Below are 25,157 nucleotides of genomic sequence, written 5' to 3' on the forward strand. Positions count from 1 at the left end.
ATTGTCTTGTCGTACACCTTTTGGCCATCTTGTATCTGGCATACTCTGTAAGTGACCATACCAGAATAGACACTTCCTTTCTATGTAGTCTAGGATTGTGCTTCTGACATGCATAACCTGTCTGATCCTATCATTTCTAGTATGATCGAGCCTGAAATATCCACAACTCCATCTCCAGAACTCCATCTCGACAGCCAGCATGCAATCTTTTGCCTCTGAGTTTATTTCCCGCAACTCTTCACCATATGTTGTGATACTTTCAGTAATTGTGTGGTAGATGGTATGTTTTGTTCTGTGCATTATATTTTTGCTCCAGAGAATACCATTTAGTTGTTTTATGGCTTGCTTGCCCTGACCAGTTTTATTGTTTATATCATCTATACTTCTACCATTGGACATTAGTGTCACTTCCAGCTACTTAAAAATTATGACATCCTTTAACAGTATCAGCACTGAGCTGAAAGTCATTAACAGCATTTTCTCCCACTTTCAGATATTCTGTTTTAGATACGTTTATGACAAGACTCCATTTTTCATGTTCTTCTTTTAATTTGGAGAACATGTAATTTGCATCCTACTCATCTCCAGCTACAAACACTTGGTCGTCAGCAAAAAATAAAGTGAACAAAATCTCATAGTCTATATGTGATACCCATTCCTCCGTATTTCCTTTTCCAGGATTTCAGTGCTTCCTCTAGGTAGATCTTAAAGAGTGTAGGGGTGAGTGTGCATCCCTGGCATAGTCTCTTTATCACCTCAAACTCTTGAGATAGTTGATTTCTCATTTTTATCATTGCCGTGCAACCTTGGTAGAGGAGTCTGAGAGCTCAGTGACACGCCATTATCAATTAGACTTGTCCATAGTCTGTTCTGTGGTACTGTATCATAAGCTTTCTTTTTGGAAGTCTGCAAAGACAAGGTGGGTTGTAAGGCCCATTGCTGACCTTTTCTCCACTAGGTTTTTGAGTGTAAATACTCCATCAGTACAGGAGTGACCAGAACTGAACCCTTTTCCTCTTCAGATTCAGTTATTTCTTCTTCTATCCTCTTTTTTAGGGTACAGCCATAGACTCTCACCATGGATGGCATCACACTAATACCACGATAGTTTGCACAATTTCTCCTTTTGCCCTTCTCAAATATTGATGCAATTGTTGCCTTTTTCCACTCCTTTGGGGATTCATCACCTCTAAGGCATTTGTCAAAAATTACTGCTAATATCTCAGAGTTTTGACAGTGCTGCTTTAACCAGTACTATATAAATTAATCCTAGACTTGGTGACTTTCTGTTTTTCATGCCATTAACTGCATTTTGGGCTTCCTTCAGTGTTATTGGTGGTATGTTATCATTACTGATTTCAAAGTCTAGTGGGTTCTCAGTGAATGCCGCTCATTTCTCAGTTAGTGATCCTTGGTAGTGTTGTACCCATTCCTGCATGCTAATTGGGTTTATATATGCTTTATCTTTATTCTGTGTTCTCATTGTTTTTAATACCTTCCAGGCTTTATTTTCTGTAACATTTGAATTGTGCATGATTCCTCACTTCTGTGAAAAATAACCAGTACGTACAATCACAACCAATCACTCCTCAGCTCTGCAAATGCAATAGGGCAGTAAAATGTTAAACTACGTCTACTATGCTCTGCTATCAAACTCAGCTCTGACAGGATTTCCTCTGAACTTTGTGCAACCGTGGCAAGTATGGCCATGGAGATAATAGGATGGGACTCAGGTGCTCATGCAGTATGTGATGATTAGCTTCCTGTAAACTTGCCGTTACCACTCATACATCCGATATGTGGTCTGCTATTGATTGTAACAATATTGTCATAGCACACAACAGATCCACCCATGCTTGCATGATTCTGAGGTCTTAATTTACAGTGATGTCTTATGCCTTTCATACTCCATTATCTCACTCATCAGCTACCGTACCATAGTATCATACTGTACTTGTATTGTTCAACACTCCACTACTCAACCTTTGATCTAACTTGTTGTTCTGTCTTTTCCTTGTGGTGAGATGAAATATGTCTGTGTGTTAATTTTGTTTAGGTAGGTAGCATGTAGAGAATTTCCTACTGAGTGTGCACTGGTTTTATCTGTGTACAGAGCTGGAGCAATACACTCAAGCATAGAACATCCCCAATGCACAACAGCAATTGAGCATCTCCATCTACTGTGAAGGGGTTGCTTATAATTTGGGATTATGGCTTGGTGGTGTTTTAGAATGCAGAGAAGAAGAGGCACAGACTTTAATGACAACCTCCAGAAGCAGCTGAATGAAGCTGAGAAGAAATGTCATTTACTTCTTTTATGTTCTGAGATTCGTACTGGAGATGATGTTATGATTAAAAAGAGATCTGTTGATCTGATGGAATTGCATTTTCATTGAGACATATGAGTCTCAACTTTATCTGCAATAATGACAGAAGCTGAAGAAATGAATTAAATTTTGCGTGCTGGCTTGGAATTGAACACTCGTCTCGTGCTTATTAGGCAGATGTGCTAGCCATTAAACCACCATAGCAGCATAGCTAATACAATTGCTGAAACTACCTTGGCCCAATGTCTTCCCTAAAACAAACTTCAGTTCCCACCTTCAGCCTATGATCCCCTTCTTAATTTGTGGGTATTGAAGTTTGTGTTAGGGAGGGCACTGGACAAGGGTAGGCTATGAAGCTGTGTTAGTTGTGTGGCTATGGTAGTGTAATGCCTAGGATATATGCCCACATAAGCAGGAGACCTGGGTTCAAGGGCCAGCTGTGTGACAAATTGTAATTCATTTCTTCAGCTTCTGATATCAAAAATAAGATATCTGTTCTCCAAATGTTGTAATAGGTACATAAGAGCAATAAACTATAAAACATTTCTTTAAATAGCAGTTATCTCATTTTGTAGAATGTTGGCATAGATGTGAGCTCTCTTATAGTCCTTGACCCTCTGCAGATGCATAAGATGTGCAAGGAATGGCACTGCATAGCAGGTTCACAGCTTCAAGAAACTATGAGAAGGCAACCATAAGAAAATAATCAAGTTAAAAGCTCATGAAGAGCATCAGGGTGACAGATCATTAGTGAAGTTGTTGACTCACTTACTACCCTTAACTTGAGTCCTAACACAACATTTTGGTTCAATTCCATGACTCGTTGGAGATGTAACACTTCATTTTGGCGCTCAAGAGGAAGGATGTGGATAAGAGGCACTGAAATAGAAGATCTTCTGCGTTAATAAAAAGAATTTTCAAGAAGTCACAGAGAACATACAATGTTGCCTAGAACCAAGATAAACAGCAAAGAAGACATAGGTGAGCACACATAGTGTTGCCCAATGTAATTACAACGTTTAAGAGGAAGTAATTCCATGATTTGGTAAAAACCAAATAAATGTGAATTATCACAGTGGAAAAGTTAAACAAGGTTAGTTGACTGTAGCAACCAAGTCAACAAAAAGAAGTTGACATTACTGTCGACATGTTAGTCAAGAAACATTACACTGTTGAAATGGAAGATTACATGTGCTGCTTCACAGGCTATGAGTGCATCAGCAATCTCCAAGAAGGACTGTGGAGAAGCTGATCAATGCAACAGCAGTGCAGCTTTTTTCACAGGCTGCAGCCGGTCAGGTAACTATTGAATAATTACATAGCAGCTAATTGCAACATTGATTCACCCAGCAGAAGCATGAAATGTACCCATTTAATTGAGCTGTTAATAGACGTAAGCAAAATTTGCTTTGCTGGTGATGTATTTGTAAAGTGTTGTCTGTATATTTTCAGATATTTTGTGCTGGCCTAGAGACAGATTTCAGTGTTCTTGAGTATTTACATATTTGTTTTTACTGTGTGCCATCACCACATGCAAAATGGATAACAGTCTGTCAGAAATCTTAAAGAACTAGAAGATTTGTCAAATAGTTGTAAAACTCAAGTGGATCTGTTACAGAAACTACACACATCAAAAAATGTTTTGCACCACCTTGGTTCCGAGAGTTCCCAAACCTTTATAGAAAATTGGAATGGAGATCAACATAAACATCATTTCCACCCTTTTTATAGCTCATGAAAACATTGCATGTTGTACAACCATACAGTGAGACCTTCACAGGTTGTGGTCCAGATTGCTGTACACACCGGTAGCTCTAATACATAGTAGCATATCCTCCTGCACTGATGCATGCCGGTATCCATCATGGCATACTATCCACAAGTTCATCAAGGCACTGTTAGTCCAGACTACCCCAATCCTCAATGGTGATTTGGCGTAGATCCCTCAGAGTGTTTGGCAGGTCTTGTCATCCATAAACAGCCCTTTTCAATTCATCCCAGGCATATTCGATAGGGTTCATGTATGGAGAACATGCTGGCCACTCTAGTCAAGTGATGTTGTTATCTTGAAGGAAGTCATTCACAAGATGTGCACTATGGGGGCATGAATTGTTGTCCATTGAGACAAATGCCTCACCAATATGCTGCCAATATGGTCACATTATTGGTCGGAGAATGGCATTTGTGTATCGTACAGCCATTAGGTGCCTTTCATGACCACCAGTGGCATACATTGACCCCAAATAATACCACCACAAAACATCAGGGAACCTCCACCTTGCTGCACTCACTGGACAGTGTGTCTAAGGCATTCAGCCTGACCAGTTTGCCTCCAAACACATCTCCAATGCTTGTCTGGTTGAAGGCATATGTGACACTCATCAGTGACGAGAATGTGATGCCAATCCTGAGCAGTCCATCTGTACCATGATGCATGGTGTCATGGTTGAAAAGATGGATTTTGCCATGGATGTCAGGAGTGAAGTTCATCATGCAACCTATTGCACACAGTTTGAGTCATAATACTAGGTCCTGTGTGTGAATGAAAAGCATTATTCAACATGGTGGCATTGCTGTCAGGGTTGCTCTTAGCCATAATCCATAGGTAGCAGTCATCCACTGCAGTAGTACCCCTTGGGTGGCCTCAGCAAGGCATGTCATCGACAGTTCTGTCTCTCTGTATTTCCTCCATATCTGAACAACATCGTTTTGGTTCACTCCAAGACACCTGGACACTTCCCTTGTTGAGAGCCCTTCCTGGCACAAAGTAACAATTTGGACACAATTGAAGTGTGGTATTGACTGTCTAGGCATGGTTGAACTACAGACAACACGAGCCTTGTGCCTCTTCCCTGGTGGAATGATTGGAGCTGATCGGCTGTCAGATCCAACCGTCTAATAGGTGCTGCTCATGCATGTTTGTTTACATCTTTTGGTGGGTTTAGTGACATCTCTGAAGAGTCAAAGAGACTGTGTCTGTGGTACAATATCCACAGTCAGTGTCTATCTCCAGGAATTCTGGGAACTGGGGTGATGTAAAACTTATTTTGATGTGTGTATAACAACTATCAAATACTAGTGAAGCCCAAGCAGGGCAGTTAAAGAAATTAGAAGCTCTAGATGATTTTTAAAAAAGGGAAAGAGCTAAAAACTAATATCACAAACCATGGCCAGGCATTAGATTAAATAAAATTTCTTGTGTAGGCATGCTAATAGTAAATTTGCCCAATAATTTACATTTTTAATTAAATAAATGATGTAACCTGATAAGAAAAAAATTAATGAATGGTTTAAAGAGATACATGATGAACCTAAGATGTTAAACAGTCAAATATGAGACACGCAAAATTGAGTAGATGCATTGGAATTTAGTAGGGAATTGATTAAGGTAATGAGTGACACAAATGCCTTGACTAGTCTGGAGGAGCAACTACATGAATGAATCAAAAGTAGACAGAAATTTTTGGTATACTAGCACTATCACCAGTTCTTTGGGCAATATTGTAGTACACCAGAAAGAATTTTTGAAGTTTCTATACTTCCAGTTTTTTTGGAGCAGTTTAAAGAAGTGTCACACAAAGGATGACTGATACCATTAATTTCATTCTTAAAAGTTTGGTATAGGAAGCTGTAAACTAGACTTCTGAATGCAGAAATAGGTTTATGACTTTGAGAGAATTTGAAGTAGCACCCAAATGTTAATATGCATGCGCTAGTGAGGATACTGAAATCCACACTGTTTTTAAGTCTTATTTTAAAGATATAATGAATACGATTGTGACTATTTGAGCTGTGAGAGGAGATTTGGAGTCAGTACATGTCATAATACTAAGGTGTTTTTGTGTTTGCCACTCCCTGCACCAAGTGCCTATCCGCTGCAGATCTTCCTGCATTTTGCTACAATTTTCTAATGATGCAACTTCTCTGGATACTACAACATCATCCGCAAAAAGCCGCATGGAACTTCCAACACTATCTACTAGGTCATATAAATATTTTGTGAAAAGCAATGGTCCCATAACACTCCCCTGTGGCACGCCAGAGGGTACTTTAACATCTGTAGATGTCTCTCCATTGATAACAACATGCTGTGTTCTGTTTGCTAAAAACTCTTCAATCCAGCCACACAGCTGGTCTGATATACCGGAGGCTCTTACTTTGTTTATCAGGCAACAGTGCAGAACTGTATCGAACGCCTTCCGGAAGTCAAGAAAAATAGCACCTACCTGGGAGCCTGTATCTAATATTTTCTGGGTCTCATGAACAAATAAAGCGAGTTGGGTTTCACTCAATCGCTGTTTCTGGAATCCATGTTGACTCCAACAGAGTAGATTCTGGGTTTCCAAAAACGACATGATAGTCAAGCAAATAACATGTTCTAAAATTCTACAACAGATCGATGTCAGAGATATAGGTCTATAGTTTTGCGAATCTGCTCAACAACCCTTCTTGAAGACTGGGACTACCTTTGCTCTTTCTCAATCATTTGGAACCTTCTGTTCCTCTAGAGACTTGCGGTACACAGCTGTTAGAAGGGGGGGCAAGTTCTTTCATGTACTCTGTGTAGAATCGAATTGGTATCCCGTCAGGTCCAGTGGACTTTCCTCTGTTGAGTGATTCCAGTTGCTTTTCTATTCCTTGGACACTTATTTCGATGTGAGCCATTTTTTCATTTGTGTGAGGATTTAAAGAATATAATGCTTGCTTCTTGTATGTTTCTTGTGGTCTGGAATGTGATTTTCATCTTTTTTGCTTGTGTTTCTTTTCTTTTTTTCTCATTATTGTTTGTCGTTAGCCATTCACCTAAATCTTTGAATGAATTGACTTTCTTTACTCTGTTTTGATTTATGGGTAGTGTCTCCGGGCAATTTTTTTTAATATTTGTTATATAGTCTCTCTTTGTGAAGGAAATTTGTAAAGTGACTTTTCTTGCTTGCACAATTAGGTTTTCTATTTAGACTTTTGCATTTTCTGGTGTATGTGTGATCATGGCAATGTAATCTGCAAATGCCAAGCATCTTCATGGATGTTACCCTTCCAGTTTCCTAATTTGATCCGTTTGACATTGGATTTTCTCCACTCGCTAATGACTTTCTCCAGGGCACAGTTAAAAAGTATAGGCAACAATCTATCTCCCTGCCTGGCTTCTGTTTTTATTTCAAAGCAGTTGGAGAATTCTCCACAGAACCTGACTTTAGGTCACTGTGTCTCTGATAATGTTTGTAATTTTTGGATCTAAATCAAATTCTTTTATAACACTGATAAGGGAATTTCTATTAATGGAATCATATGCCTTCATGAAATCTACAAAGGTAGCAGTTGTGTCTTTGTTTCTCAGATTTCTCATTTCAAGGACAGTTTTTAAATTCCAGATCTTTTCAGCACTTGATCTATTTTTTGGAAATCCCCTGTTTGTAGGTCTAGTGTCTGTTCTGCCTGACTGAGTAGTGCTTTAGATAGAATTTTACTCACATCAAGAAAAAATTTGCATCACCTTGGTTGCAAGAGTTCCAAAATCTGTGCAGAAAATTTGAATAGACATAAACATCATTTCCACCCTTTTTATTGCTCATGAAAACCATAAATTTCATGTTGTAGCATCATACAGCAAGACCTTCAGAGGTGGTGGTCAAGATTGATGTACTCACCCGTACCTCTAATACCCAGTAGCACATCCTCTTGCATTTATGCATGCCTGTATTTATCATGGCATACTACTCACAAGTTCATCAAGGCACTCTTGGTCCTGAAGGAAGTCATTCACAAATGTGCATGATGGGGGTGCAAATAATCATCCATGAAGACAAATGCCTTGCCAATCTGCTACCGATATGGTTGCACTATTGGTCGGTGGACGGCATTCACATATCGGATAGCCACTGTGGCACCTTCCGTGACCACCAGCGGTGTAAGTTGGCCCCACATAATGACCCCCCTAAACATCAGGGAACCTCCACCTTGCTGCACTCGCTGGACTGTGTGTCTAAGCCTGACCAGGTTGCCTCCAAACACGTCTCCGACCATTGTCTGGTTGAAGGCATATGTGACACTCTTCAGTGAGGAGAACATGATCTTAATCCTGAGAGGTCCATTTGGCATGTTGTTGGGCCCACCTGTACCATGCTGCATGCTGACATGGATACAATATCCTGTGGCTGCACAAAAAGCATTATTTAACATGGTGGCATTGCTGTCAGGGTTCCTCTGAGCCATAATCTGTAGGCAGCAGTCATCCACTGCAGTAGTAGCCCTAGGGTGGCCTGAGTGAGGCATGTCATTGACAGTTCCTGTCCCTCTGTATCTCCTCCACGTCTGAACAACATCGCTTTGGTTCAATCCAAGACACCTGGACACTTCCCTTGTTGAGAGCCCTTCCTGGAACAAAGTAACAATGTGGATGTGATTGATCTGTGGTATTGATGGTATAAGCATGCTTGAACTACAGACGACACCAGCAGTCTACCTCCTTCCTGGTGGAATGACTGGAACTGATTGGCTGTCGGACCTCCTCCATGTAATAGACGCTGCTTGTGCCTGGTTGTTTACATCTTTGAGCAGGTTTAGTAACATCTTTGGACAGTCAAAGGGACTGTGTATGTGATACAATATCCACAGTCAATATCTATCTTCAGGAGTTCTGGGAACTGAGATGATGCAAAACTTTTTTTGATGTGTTTATATGTTTCTGGCAGAAGTGATAACACCCCTATAGTTATTGGGGTCTGATTCAGGGCCGTTCTTGTGTAGATGGTTTATGAAAGCAATTTTCCAGTCTTCCAGCATTTTTTTCTCCCTGATTTTATTATTATATTTTTCAGTTTAAGAATGATGTCGTTATCTAGAACCTTGCATAGCTTTGCCTTAACCCCATTGTCACCAGCTGCCTTTTTGTTTTTTTAAGTTCTTTTAAATCCAGAGCCATTGAATTTAATTTGAACACATTTGAAGTGTCTGTTAAACAGACAGCAATTTTTTTACAAATGTCTGCTTGTGTCTGTGTATGTGCGGATGGATATGTGTGTGTGTGCGAGTGTACACCTGTCCTTTTTTCCCCCTAAGGTAAGTCTTTCTGCTCCCGGGATTGGAATGACTCCTTACCCTCTCCCTTAAAACCCACATCCTTTCGTCTTTCCCTCTCCTTCCCTCTTTCCTGAAGAAGCAACCGTCGGTTGCGAAAGCTAGAAATTCTGTGTGTGTGTTTGTGTGTTTTATTTATTGTGCCTGTCTTCCGGCACTTTAGTGGTAGTGTGCTTGACAAAATACAATCTTATTAAGCAGATGTCACTCATATCATACACTGTTTATAATTTTTTTTAAAATGATATAAATTTTGACAATTTTATTTCTGATGAGGCTCAGAGAAATCATTGTCTGTGATATTAGACAGAGGAAAGCTGAAAAGCCTTGGCACATTATTTTGTTTTTCATCATGCAGCCAGTGGTCTTATACCTCATGACATTTTTCAGCTTAGTCATTTCTTGCAAATGAGCTACAGCATGTGAGTGTGATTGTGAGGACAATAATGTTCACCATTTAGGAGTTGAATTCTTATCTTCTTCTTCAGAATGCTATTTCTCTTGGCCACTTAACAAATACTCTGCAGTTCTTGGTTTGAAATAAAGATTCTGCAGGATACTGTGCTTTGGCTCGTCTTTCCCAGGTCTGTGAAGCGCAAAATAACTTTTACATTCAACTTTCCTGTCAATCAAGTCCACGCATCCCTTGTTATTGTAGCAGCTGATTACTTCTGGACCAGGGACCTGATTGTATCTCAGATCTTTCTTTGACCACTTTTTACATTGTTTCATAGACTTCTTCCCAATCTTGGTCAATGCAGTTATGGTTGGCTTTTGATCATATCATTTTACAACAGAAATTAGTCTTCTCTTAGTTTCTGGTCAGCAGAGCGGTGTTCTTGATTTGCAAAAATCTTGTTTGTTGTCATGACTTCATTATTGTTCCAAAAATGACCATATTAACATAGTACCTACTTTGTTTACAAAAATAATAATAATGTGTCAGATAATGCCATTGATCCACAATCACAACAAGAAATTTATTGGAAGTTACAGAAGATAGTCACCACTGATGCCTAAGAACCATGCTCAAAAATGTGACACAAACATGTGATCATTGTTTAGCTGATTGTGTCCTTAGCACAATATAAATATCTCTGAATGTGCAATCTCATACAAAAGCCACTTATAGTTATCCATGCACTTTATTAATTATGATAGTGAGGGCTACTTTTATTGGGAATTGTTCTCTTATCATTTGGAAAGACATGGTTGGATCAGAGGAGGTGAGGTTCATGCCGGGTATGAGCTGAGTTCGGTTTTATCAGAGTGGTGATGTACTTGTTTAACTGAGTTACCACTAATCTTGCACCATTAATTAATCCTCAATTAATGTTAAGATTTCTACTTAACATAATAGTAGCATTTTTCTTTTAAAAACAATTAATGATGGGGTAAACTGGATGGATTTAAAAAGTTTAAGATTTCTAAAGGGTAGAACTGAATGCTGTTTATTTCTTCAAATTAGACAAAATCAGAATTGAGTAGACCTCTGCCTCTCCAGGTAACCAGCTGCAATTGACATATTTATTAATTGTTGTACACACATCATCTTTTGCACATAGAATCACTGTTGAATAGAATTGCAAAACAGTTTGTTCATTGACTTCCATATCACTGAATATGGTGGTAATAGGACTATTGTAATTACAGTGTTTAGGAATTTTGGCCACTTCATTGAATTATTCTGTTTGATTTTCTGTATCACCATTACCAAATTTAAGTTACCATTCATTGAAAATGGGGTCACCATTTGCCCTCATATTTCAAGGCAGCTTTTGAATTTCAAGATGAGATTATGAGGGTGATCATTTAATTATAGTTTCAACAGTGACTGTTCTATTGACATGTCTGACAAGAAGTGATACTCAAAAGAAGTCTCTAGCAAACAGAATTATTTTGCTTGCACAATGGAGATTGTTTTCATCATGTCCCTTAAAAGTTAATTGACAACGTTTAGCACATCTTTGGAATCTTGTCCCATATCATGAGATGAGAGTCATGAAAAAGTTGTGCATCCTTGGTTTCAGTGTGAATTTATGAGACCAATGAGTTCAAAGTGTGTACAGGTAGTGTGAAAATTTAATGATGTGCATCCCCCTAGTAGGAGACGGGCAGTGATGCCTGGCCACACAACTATTAAAACAATCTTTTTTTTTTTCACTTCATAAAATGTGACACAAAGTTTTGTACACAAATGTTTTACCACAGGCTTCTGGTACATTAGTGAAGTAAGAAGTGGGAATCTTATTTCTTACTGGATGTAACACTTCCTCACCCATTGCCTCCCACTTTTCATTTAGCTTTTCATTCTTCATTTAGCTTTGCCATTAGTACATTCTTCTTCTATGGTGTAGGTTTCTGGTGTATGTTGTGCAGTGATTACAACAGGTGTTAGCCAGTTGCATCATTGGTAAGATTTGCCATGATATTTAAAAAATTCTTTAATCACAAATGCTTTTTGATTTTAATCATTTGCAGTACCAACGTTAGTATGGCTGGTTGGTTGGTTTGTGGGGGTTGAAGGGACCAGATTACACAAGCCATCGCTCCCTTTTTCCACAAGTATAAAACACTCATTAGGAAGAAAAGCAAGGAGCAGAGATGACAAGGGATGACACAGAACAAGAAAGACAAAGATAAAGACCAGAAAAGAGGAATTATAAACACACAGAGTGTTACAGTGGTTGGCCGACCATGGAAACAAAAAAACAAAAACCAACCACCAAGAGACACACTACAAACCCCAATCTAAAACTGTAGGCCAAAGGCCAGACTCAACACAAGAAGTACACAAAGCCTCAGATTGAGTGATAAAAGTCCCCTGCGCTAATAAAACACAAAACTAAACCTGCCATGACAGCGTCATTTGTTAAAAGTGTAGGGAGCAGATCAGGTAGTGCAAATGTCTGCTTGAGTGCAGTTGAAAGCAGACAGTCCAACAAAATGTGGACCACTGTCAATGCTGCACCACAGCGACAGAGAGGTGGGTTCTCATGGAGCAATAATTAACTGTGCGTCAGCCAGTTGTGACCAATGCGTAGCCAGCAGAGTACAATGGAGTCCTTGCAAGGGGTCCGCAAGAAGGAGCACCACACACCGGTCATCTCCTTGAGGGTGTGCCATTCAGCACTCAAGCACCAAGGACTTTTTGCCACAATATTGACTGGAGATCACATTCTGGAAGGCCAATCTCCAGGGCCAGTGTACTGATAGCCTGTTTGGCCAGCCTGTCAACATGTTCATTATCCGGGATGCAGACATGACCTGGGATCTACAAAAAAACCACGGAGCAGCCGCAACGGGCAAGAGTATGGATGAACTCCTGGATAGTCAACACCAGACGAGAATGAGGTAAACACTGGTCGATAGCTCGTAAACCGCTGAAGAAGTCATTACAGATAAGGAAGGACTCACCTGAGCTAGAGCAGATATACTCTAGGGTGCAAGAGATGGCTACAAGCTCTGCAGTGAAAACACTGCAGCCTTCCAGCAATGAGCATTGCTCAGATTCTTCCCCAAGAGTAAAAGCATAATCAACTCGACCAGCAACCATTGAACCATTGGTGTAGACTACGGCAGAGGTGGAAAACATGGCAAGGATGGAAAGAAAGTGTCGGCGGAGGGCCTCAGGAGGGACTGAGTCTTATGGTCTTTGTGACAAATCCAGCTCACACCATGGGGGTATACGTATATGAGCCCATAAAAGAGGTGGGAGAGGGAAAAACTCAAGCCCAGAGAGAAGAGACTGGAAGCAAATCACAATCGGACACTCTGACCGGGGCCGCTGTTCAGGAAGATGGACAACAGAGGTGGGGAGCAGGAGACAGTAATTTGGTTGCCTGGGGCAAGCTACAAACATGTGCAGCATAAGCAGCCAGTAGTCATTGGTGCCGGATCCGCAATGGAGGAACACCAACCTCTACAAGTATGCTGTTTACAGGGCTTGTGCAGAAAGCTCCATTTGTGAGTCAGGTCAAGCAATGAAGTATGGGGTCAAGCAACCAAAATGCAGAAGGTGATCCAGAACCATAAGCCAGACTCCCGTAATCAAGACAGGACTGAATCAACGCCTGATACAGTCAGAAAAGGGTAGACCGATCGGCACCCCAGCTGGTGTGACTCAGGCAACAAAGAGTGTTCAGATGCCGCCAGCACGATTGTTTAAGCTTTCGAATATGGGGGAGCCAAGTCAACTGGGTATCAAAAAGCAATCGCAAAAACTGATTCGTTTCCACCACAGCAAGAGGTTCACCATCAAGGTAAAGCCATGGCTCAGGGTGAACTGTGTGACACCGGCAGAAATGCATGACGCAAGTCTTGGCGGCCAAAAACTGGAAGCCGTTCATTATGGCACAAGACTGTACCTTGTGGATAGCACCCTGCAGCTGCCGTTCAGCAACTGCAATTCCAGTGGAACTGCAGTACAGGCAAAGTCATCAGTATGCAAAGAACCTGATACGGATGTTCCCACAGCTGCAGTGAGCCCATTGATAGCAAGTAAAAAGAGGCAGACACTCAGAAAGAGCCTTGGAGGACACCATTCTCCTGGACTCGGGAGGAACCAACTTGTAAGCGGAAGGGATGAAGCGACAGAAAATTTTGAATAAAAATCAAGAGCAGGCCTTTAAGACCCCACCCATGAAGTGTGGTGAGGATGTGATGTCGCCATATTGTATCGTATGCCTTCCACATGTCAAAAAAGATGGAAACCAGATGCTGATGGAGGGCAAATGCTGTATGGATGGCAGACACCAGGTAGACCAGATTATCGGTGGCAGAGCGTACCTGATGGAACCCACCCTGAGACTGAGCCAGGAGGCCCTGAGACTCAAGCAGTGAACTCAACCTCCAGCTCACCATGCCTTCGAGCAACTTGCACAGAATGTTGGTGAGGCTAAAGGGATGGTAGCTGTCCACCTCCAGTGCATTCTTGCCACGTTTCAACACTTGTATGATGACGCTTTCCCACCATTGTGAGGGGAACTCACTCTCAACCCCGATATGGTTGAAAAGGTCTAGGAGGTGTCGCTGGCTGTCCGTTGAGAGATGTTTGAGCATCTGACAGTGGATGCGATCCACCCTGGGAGCCATATAGGGGAAGCGGCTAGAGCACTTTGGAATTCCCACTCACTGAATGGAGTGTTGTATGATTTGGGGTGGTGCATATGGAAGGAAAGGCTCCAATGTTCCAACCGCTCTTTCAGGGAGCAGAACGCCAGTGGGTAATTCATACAAGTGGAACTCTGAGCATAATTCTCTGCTAAGAGTTCTGCAATTGTGTATGATTCAGTACAGTCTGCTCCATTCAGGGAATGCCCAGGTACGCTGATGGGAGTCTGATATCCACAGAGTCACCTAATCCTGGTCCAAACCTGCAATGGAGAGGTGTGGATGCCAATGGTGGAGACACACCTTTCCCAGCATTTCTGCTTCTGTTGGCAAATAAGGGTCAGGCCCGGGCATGGAGCCGCTCAAAGGCAATGAGGTGTTCCAGTGATGGGTGTCACTTATGACGTTGGAGGACGCGCCTGCAATCTCTAATTACCTCAGCGATCTCTGGTGACCACCAAAGCACAGTGCTCCCCTGAGGGGACCCGGAAGAACAGGGAATTGCATATTCCACTGCAGAAATGATGCTTCTAGTTATTGTGTGAACCACCACATTAATGACGTCATTAGAAAGAGGCTCAATAGTGGCAATGGAGGCGAATGAGTCCCAGTCAGCCTTATTCAAGGCCCATCGGGGGTGGTGCCATGGCAGTGACAAAGCAATGCAGAAGAAAGGCTGAAATCTGATAAGTAGTCAGAGCTCAGCAAGGTGGGATGTTATCCAGCTTGTCACAGGCTAGCAGTGTCCATGACTGGGCTGGGGAGACCATCTGCATCAAAATTGACCCGCTCTGCATTTTGGACAATGCCACCACTTCCCCAAACCCATCTTCAAGATGGTTGACAAAAAACTGGGGCTTCATTGCCTGAAAGGTCTCTTCATCAGTCCTGCTGCAAACGAGGTACTGAGGCAAATACGGATCTTGAGACCTGATCGCCTGATGGTCCTCCCATGGTGTAGCCAGGGAGGGGAACAATTGGGAATCATAGGTCGCAGCATCAAAATTGTTCCTGACATGTTTTCAGACAACTGGGGCCAAGTGTCCACCAGCCTGATTCGATTTAACCTGTTTCATTGCGGCTCATCGATCCTGTTGCGTTCCACTCTGACCAGGGGCTCTCCCCATGGGTGCCACCCATCCTCAGCAAGGGCCATTGCCGGGAGTCCTGGTGCCCCAGAAGGATGGACACCTACTCCTTGGCATATGAGGGGAGGTCTCAGCTCTGGCATCAGCATTGTGATGCCTGTGTTATCAGGGGTCTGCCACCAAGAGGGTATATGACAGCCCCAGCACAACAGACTGGCTACCGCACTGGATGTTGGGTGCTGAAGTGGTCCAGAATTGTCGTGGGCACAAAGGATGGTACGGCACAGGAGACAAGAAGTAGGCAACCCATAAGACATTGGGTGCAAAGCCTGCTACATGACAATGTGTACCGTGCAAGATCTTGGTGCACGATGGATAGACAAAAAAACATGACATAAGGTGTCCTTCCCCAAATGATATGCACTATCAACAGAAATTTGGAAAAGGTGGAGGTCAAACCTGAGAGGGGACCACCACAGAAAAGCTGAGAAGTTGGAAACTCTCGTTCGTCGCCTCTGACGACAGGCAGGAATACCTCGGGCCAATTCTAACCCCCGATGCCGCAGGGGTTTTTAGTATGGCCATGTTGGTTAATGTTACAATGCCAGATCAGTCAGTCATCCTGACTTTTGCATGTACAGCCACTGAAAAGGTTGCTACTTCCCTTCAGGAATGATGTAGAGATCACACCTATCCGCAGATCCCTCTCTGATAGGGTTGCACCTGTGGGATGGCTGTCCCTATCACAGACGCATGAAAGTCACCCTCCCTTGGCAAGGTTCATGGTTCATAGAGGAATGAATCACCTTTAGTATATTAAATTTTTGTGTTTAGTGATATGTAAATCTTATGTATGTCCATGTTTAGAGTAAGCTGTCAGTCTTTTTGATCACATTGAAATGTTACTATCGTAACTGTAGTTATTCATGAGACCTTGTAGTTGTAAGTTGTTCATGGATGACTGGAGGATGTAAAATGATGTGGAAATGATGTGCTTGTTTAGGCATGAAATCATCTTTGTGAATCAAAGTTGAATGTCTAAATGTGGGATTGAGTAGGTATTGCTGCCAGCAAATGGACACAGTAAACTGTAATAGAGGCACTTTGATTAGAAAGTTTAGTATTTATTTCCTAAATGGAAGAATGCAGCAAGGAACAGGGAAAGTTGATGTAGTAATTAAAGTTAGTAGTTAGAATGATGAAAAAAAGAAGAAATGTGAAATAAAGAAATGGTACATTGTTTTTAGTGAACTATATGTCTCCTTATTTAAAACATCTCTTTAATGTAAGTTGTTATGGAAAGGCCTTATAAACTATTAGGTGCATAGTAATGGGTGTGAGAGTATTGTTTAAGCCTTGACCATCAGTAGGGTATTGATTAAGTTAGAAAGTTCATAAAATGTAATGCAACAATCAATAGAATATTTTTACTAAACTTTCAAAGTGTAGATGATGTAGCATTACAAATGGTCAAAACTACTATTAGTGATTTGAATAAGCTCAGAACCTTAAAGTATCAGCAAAATTGGACATATTACACTATCTGCTTGAGATATTCCATTTTGATGTGTGTCATTTTTTTCAGTTCATGAATTTGTCTCATTTGCTTCACTGTTATTGAAATGTCGCATGCAAGTGTTTCAGTGTTGGTAGCATGTACTTGGAATTTTTGTAATTTATGTTTTTTATACTGCAAGAGTACATTTCTTGTCATTAGAATATTTTAATGTACCATGATTTACATTACTTATTTTAATTTATACAAAATTTACATGATACTAATGCACAAACAGCAATTTCCAATGTCAATGCATATATTTTTGTAAAAAGATACCTCATGCTGATTGCATATAAGCACATATATAAATCACATAATCATATTATTACACATTTAGTACAAAATATTGTCACTGTAATATGCTTAAAAGCGTTACATATGAGGCACTCCATCCCAAAAAAAAGTGCCTGACAGCATTCAACAACAACAACTGTCAGTGGGAAAAGTTTCTCTTCCATTTATTTGCAATATTACAGACCATATTGAGAATGTTCTGGCCAGGTTTCAAGTTGAAACAATCTCAAGACTCACCAAGAAGATTAGTGAGTGTTTAAGATCGGCAAAAGATGCTGGACACCCCTTAGCATCTCTTAGGGTGTATAAAATTATGTGTAGCTGTGTGAAAGTTTACATTGGAACAATGAAAACAAGTGTCAATACCCGCATAAATGAACACAAAAGGAACTGTCAACTAGGAAATACCAATAAATCAGCTGTAGCAGAACATGTTTTTAAAGATGGTGATCATCAAATAAAATTTTGTGAGATGAGCGTGCTAGCCAGGACATTTCATTACTATGCACGTATGGATAAAGAAGCTATTGAGGTTCAGAAATTCCACAATAATTTTAATCAAAAAGAGGAAGGGTTAAAGTTAGACAACATGTGGTAGTCAACTTTGTACCAATGATGTGACAATCGATTTCCTTCAATTGAGAATAATGATGATGTTAGTCAGAGAGGTACTTACAGTCGGCCCCACAAGACATATGGTGCTGCCTTCTATGTGCTCTATACAAATGGGACCTCCGTGGCCTGGCAGCCAGTCATTGACTCATCTTGGAAGATGTCAGGAAAAAGAAGTTTTAGAGGTCAACCATGGCCTCCCAGCCCAGAAATTATAAATAATGAAGATGCCGGCTGTGAAGGCATACACATTGTTCTTCATTTTTAAGAGCATCATCTGTAACACTGTTATTTAAGTTTCCTGTTGCTTTTACACGTGAAATTTGACATTTCCTCACTGTTTTGAATATATGTGTCCACTGTTACAACCCATTTCAAGTGAAACAGTTTGATATATATGCAAAACTAAAACTGAAATAAGTTTGTAGCACATACTATTAATAAAACCACATTGTAAACAAAGGAATAAGCAAAGATAATCTTCCTTACATCTTGCCAGACTCATTGCAATTTGTTTCAATTTTTCGCATACAGAAGGTGTGGATCACAGCATAGAAACACAGGGTGTGGCAGGTGCAGACACCCAAACATATTTTCTTAAAACATATTTATAGCCAGAATTTGATTATAAAACTTTGCAATGATATTCTTAAAGAAATAATCTGATAAATTATGTAGTAAAAAAAATCGAAATTATCCTCAATTTTGCCCTGTGCCTGCCCTTAAGTCAAACATGTAGTTATAAATCTATGCTGCTATACAAAGACAAGAGGCTTCCATAACTCTCAAAAAACTCTTCACTGATTTACTTCAAATTTTTACAGTATGCACCAATAAACATTTGGACAAACATATATAAAGATCATAAGGTGTTAGCAAAAATCTTGAAACATTCCTTACCAGTTTACTTCAAATTTTTAAACAATATTCCAAGAAACATTTTGAATATATATTCCTTTTACTGATTTACTTCAAATTTTTACACAACTAATGAACATTCCGACATTCTAATAAAAATTGAACAGATATAAACTATAATTTTTATTAAAATATTATTATTAAAAATTTTGAAAGTTGTTGAGTGACTTACTTCGAAGTTTAGCATGACACTTCCAATAAACATACACAGAGTATACAGGGATGTAGATGTAAATATTGTGATATTATTGGTACCATCATATACACCCAGTTCTTTGTGTTAGTTCTTCCTTCTCTGTGTCTAACAGTCTTCACACATATGCAATATGTAACTTAGTACTTGATACCTTCTGCACAATGAAGTGGACCCACCTGCAGGTATAGTCCCTTTGTTTTGTGTCTGCTTCCTGGGGGACAATAAACATAAATGGTCTCCTTGTGCCATATGTTCTTAAAGGTATTAATCAACATAAAAATATACTATGTCTAATTAATTATTGGTCCGCAAATTAAGTAAAGAAACATCTTCATTTACATCCCTAACTCCCTGCATTTTTTAAAACAACTATGCATAGGTTTTCTGTTAAAACAGACTGTGAGAAAGGCAATGCTTTGCTATGCTGTCAGTTTTAAGTGTGATTGTAGATCATTTAAAGACGAATTGTTTCTCCCATATGTATTTTTGCTCCTTGTATATGATTTTAAACAAAAATTGTACACACAACAATGTGCTGTTTTGTTTTATTCCTCAGTCACTTTTAACAGAAAACTGGAAAGTTGTATTTATGGCTTTTTCTCCCGTGATTAGAGTACTACTGTGGTGTCTGAATTTTCTGAGTGCTTTTAATACTACCTGTCTGAAAAATATAAACTGTGAAAAATAATGTCATTGACTACTCTCCCCGCAGATCCAGCACCTGGAAATGTCTCTCTCATACACCATGTAATAACAATGACAAGCAATTCACCCATTAATTTTAAAGTGACTTCAGTTACAAATAACTTTTTCTTTGCAGTAGCAATACACAAAGCTACAGGACAAATACAGAGAGGAAGAGGTGATGGTTTTATGTTACCATGTTTCCTCCCATGTTTGTGCAGTGCCTTGGCTGTAACACCATGAGTAGGGAATGCTTTGTGGTGGATCAGTCAGTGTGATGAGGTGTAAGTTACTTTTGATTGTCCTTCTCCCAGTATGGTTGTCTTTTTTCTTGTGTAATGGTTCAACTATTCCATACCATGGCTGTGCATGAACTTATTCTTCTTGACTTTGTATCCAGGCAGGGTGAGGCTGAAAGAGAGTGTCTTACTACTTCCAGACATTGAATGACAAACATATTGTCAGCCATAATCTTCTATATTGTTTCATTCATTTACATCAATTATGAAGACAGATCCAAAGATCGAACACACTGATCTCTAAACCTGATTGCATGAGACCTCAACTTCAGATCTAAGATTTACAATTTTCATTTGTCTTGAGAATTTACATTGTCCTATGAACATTTTCTCTGAGCTGTTCATGACACTTTCAAGGAGAGTTACCAAGGCATAAATCTACATCCAGCAAGTGCTATCACACTCACCATGCTGTGCCTTGCTGCTGCTGTGTTATGTCACTGCATATATACCAAATTCACAGATCAGATGCGCACAGAGGATTTTTTTCCACAACATAAAATGATTATAAGGGACACGATAACATTTCATTAGCATGAGCGTTCTCAGTGGAACATAGTCCATTCTCACTAATCCCCCATGTTGCACTGCAATGGACAAAGGAGGGGGGCGGCAGAAATGGACAGAGAGAAGGAGAAGGAGGAGATAGACAGAGAGAGGGGGAAGAAGAGATGGAGAAAGACAGGGGGTGACAAAGATATGGACAGAGAGAAGTGGGAGGAAGTGATGAGAGAGGAGGGAGAAGTAGGGCATGGACAATGAGAGTGTGAGATTGGGGAGGAGGAGATGGTCACAAAGAGGGTGGGGAGGGGGGGGGGGGAGAATATTAGAACATATGTCCAATTCTCATGTATATTTAGCAGTTACAAAGCACTGCCTGGCTCACTAGTATGACATATTTACATATGGTGTTCAATTCTGAATTTTAGTTTCCTGAAATGTTGTGCAGATACTTTTTAATTTTTGTATAGTGATATTTAAATTTTGTAAATAAAATACCATTACACAAAGTCCTATCATTATGATTAATTGTTAAATGAATTTATTCCCTTTTACAGGCAGCTGTCAACTGGGAAATGATCTGGGTGTTGTCAAGAATGTTACATTTCGACCTAAGAGAAATGAACATTTCCTTATCACAGGTGAAAATGGTGTCACATTTATGACATGGGTAAGACCAATATTATGAAAATCCTTCAAGTTGTCATTTGTGAATTAAAAACAGATAAATATCTATCATTTTACTTTTAATTTTTCAATATATACAACACTGTGGAAAATTCCTTATAGACTACCTAATACAGAGAGAAAAATAACAACTCACAAAATGATAATGGTTCAGTGTATGTTTATGGAACAAATATTGTAGTAAAGCTCTGCAGAATTTGGCCATAACAAGAATCTCATTTGGCCATAACAAGAATCTCTGTAATCCTGAACCTTTATGAACATCAGCAAGTATGACTTCATCCTGCAGTACAAAACCTACAAGAGATATACAAATTTTTAGGATTTTCTCTTCAGAGAACTCTCTTCCTGAACTACTTGTTTTATCCCTAGCTATTATGGACAAGAATCATAATTAACTTAATCTAAGAAGTGGTGCAACCCAATGATAATTTTCCGTTATATGATACAAATTTACATCAAAAATTAATTTTATTCTCTGAACTACAGGGAAGGAATTTAAGTAATTAAATAGTCAGTGGGACACATTTTAGTGTATTACATTTATGTCCAATAGAACAAGATCTAGACTGAATAGTCACCACAATGGGACCATAAAATGGCTCCATTTAAAAGTAATCACCACACACATTAAGACATTTGTCCCACTGGGAGTCAAGATGAACAGCTCCTGTTTATTATAACATGGTTGGTCACTGACAGATCCATGCAGAACCACTCTTGCACTTTTTGGTCCAAGTCCAACTGACTTACATGTATGTCTTTGTTCAGGTCGCCAAAGATGTGAAAACCACATGGTGAAAAATCTCGGCTGTATGGAGAATGTTGCAGTACTTCTCACTGAAATCGTTGAAGTGTAGATCATGCAACAGGATTATTCTCTCTGGCAGCATTCCAATACTCTGAGGGCAAAAAGCAGGGCCAACAGTGGAAATTTCCGACATCTTGTCCTGCCAAAGGGATCAAGAGGTCTTCATACAGGTTCTGGTAAGGTCATGATGACCTCCTTCAACTGCAGGAGTCCTCTGCTCATTGGGTTCCTCAAGTGCGGAAGCACAATTAGTGCACAGCCCTATGAAGACACTTTGCTGAAACTCTAGTGGACCACAAAATCAGAACACTCTGGAAGGCTGTTGGACAGGATCATTCTACTGCACAGTAACACGTGCCATCACATTACCAATTGGATGAAGGTTACATTTTAGTGATCTGATCTGGAACCACTGCAACATCCTCTGTACAGCTCAGATCTTCCACCATACAATTTTCACATCTCTGGCAACCCGAAGAAAGACATGCATGGACTTTGGTTTCAGTTGCCTGAGGAAGTGCTAGAGATGAAACAGAAATTGATAATGTTATCTCCCGGTGAGATAAATGTCTTAACATGTGTGGTGATTGATTACCTTTGAAAGTAACCATTCCATGTTCTGTTGTGTAGTGTGTGCTGTTTTCATTTTACTGCCCCTCATATTTACCAGGAAAGGACAAACGTAAAACTTAAACAGAATTTTATAGCAAGGAATAAAATTGTAATATAAATTGCCTAAAATATTAAGAGATTACTAAAACTTACAAGTGGACCCTCCATGCTGTAAATCGCAGATTTGGTTGTGCTTCAAAAATGTTGTAGAGGCACTTACTCTGAGTGCCTGGCTATCTGGTTTTAGCGATGGGCCTTGGTTTTTGAGAAAATCATTGCGCACTATCTACACCCGTACATCCCATATATTCTGAGCAAGTGAGCATAGTACAGCATTAGAGGTTCACGGCTACCATGCTGGTGTACATTTTTTTTCCAAAATTGACCAAATTTTTCAATTTTATTTCAAAGAATATCAACAAACAGTGTAAGGTGTGCAGAAGTATAAACATATATTTAGACATTAACTTTTTATGTCATACAATATTACAAAATCTTATTTTTTATCGTCCAAATTGCTTGATATGCCAGAACAATATTGTGGGTGATATTCATCATACAAACAACTGAAGCACAAATTTTCGCAGCACCATGCCCATTTTATGAAAGCAACTGTCTTGCAGGCGCATGGTTTCTTCATGAACGATACTAGGAAACACAATTCTTTTGCATTCAGGAAGATTTCTCTTACATCTGCTAATTTCAATGCGAACCATGCATATCTAATCATGCTTTCAAAATTAGGTGTGCTGAATTTATGTAGGATTAGCGAATGTAATTTTATCAAATCTTCCCTAGAAGCCACCTCTCTATTGTCTTTCATCAACTTGGGAGCATTCTGAATAATTTTCATGAAGATTTTCACCTGTCGGTAAAAATAAACTTCGCAGGGCTGGCAATAAGCAGTGCACTTTGGTGGGACCACTTTTAGGGTACAGGTGCTCGCTGTACTTTCATCAGTGAATAGATGATTCTATAAAATTGAATCGGTTTGCCCTCCCAGTGAATCGATAATGTACAAAAATTTCTTCTGTCCCACGTACGGAAGAATGACATAACACAAAAATTTTTCTTACACCAGTTTCATGTACTTCTCAGATTTCGGGCAGGACATGACTACATTTCTGTATTTCCCAGTTAATTCATGTACTCGTTTTTGAACATTAGGACGAAATTTTCTGGACAGTTCTTGCATACATAAATGGGCAGAGATCGAATTCAGGTAATACAAGAAGCGACTATTGTACGAACATTTGGAACTCCAACTGCGAACCACAACCAGAATGATTATGTAAAAAATTAGTAATTGAATATATCTTTATAATTTTGCACACCTTACACTGTTGATATTCTTTGAAATAAAATTGAAAAATTCAGTCGATTTTGGAAAAAAAAAGTGTGTGCCAGCAGCATTTGAACACGGTACCTTCAGCGCAGTAGCCATGAACCTTTTCCACTGCACCACACTGATTTGCTCAGAATATATCTTAATGTTACAGGTATACAAAGCAATGCCATGAACTTCAGAAGCGATTTTCTCAAAAACCAAGCCCCATCGCTAAAAAACCGGATAGCCAGGTACTCAGGGTAAGTGCCTCTACAACATATTTGAAGCACATCAAAATTTACGGTTTACAGTATGGAGGGTCCCCTTGTAAGTTATTTAAAAAGGCTGTAAAAAGTGCTAGGTAAACTATACATTCTATACAGTTAAGGACTACTTAGATGACACAGAATAGGTAATAGGTGAGATATTTCCTGGAAAATCTGATACAGGAGCTCTGCAGTTTTTTATTACTACACCTTATCTTCTTTCTGAGTTCCACACTGAACTTGTTATGGAGGGCTGTTGACTCAAATTTTGTGGCAAGCAAATAGAAAGTTGTGGTACACAAAATGGAAACCAAACATCATCATCATGATCCTGTTGCCAATAGATAGTGTGTGTGTGGTATGTGCAGAATTACTGTTGTGAAATGAGCAGTCAAGCATCAGCTTTTTATGATATAAAATAATATGAATATGGTGTGTGCAGCAATTGGTCCCGAGAAGAGAATGAACAGTGTAGTGGTAGCTTTTTACACTATGAAATAACTACTTTGCACAAATGTATGAACAAGACTGTATTGTACACTAGGCTTAAATAGAATGAAGTTACAGTGGCCTTATATTTGTGAAGGTAGAGGTTATATTTTTCATGATTTCTTTAAATAACGATGTAAAGGCCATGATGTTTCGTACTATAAGGCCCAATGCGATAGCCAACTATTTGCCCATCCATGTCCAAACAAGACCTGTAAATCTATGAATACATACTTTTCTGCTGTGATACTAAGACAGGTCCAATATTTTTGTGAAATTTATCTGTGCTGCTGTTCTTA

The 25,157-nt window shown here is 39.7% G+C and overlaps 1 protein-coding gene across 1 annotated transcript in view; it reads left to right on the forward strand.

Annotated features, from left to right (window-relative positions):
* LOC126271938 (cilia- and flagella-associated protein 251-like) overlaps positions 1-25,157 on the forward strand; it is a 681,069-nt gene that overhangs the window by 140,526 nt on the left and 515,386 nt on the right. The window contains exon 6 of the mRNA XM_049974362.1: positions 21,224-21,336. Within this exon, the coding sequence (XP_049830319.1) occupies positions 21,224-21,336 (113 nt within the window). The remainder of the gene's footprint in view (positions 1-21,223; positions 21,337-25,157) is intronic.

The sequence above is a fragment of the Schistocerca gregaria genome, chromosome 1 (assembly GCF_023897955.1).
Source record: "Schistocerca gregaria isolate iqSchGreg1 chromosome 1, iqSchGreg1.2, whole genome shotgun sequence".
Classification (NCBI taxonomy): Eukaryota; Metazoa; Arthropoda; class Insecta; order Orthoptera; family Acrididae; genus Schistocerca; species Schistocerca gregaria.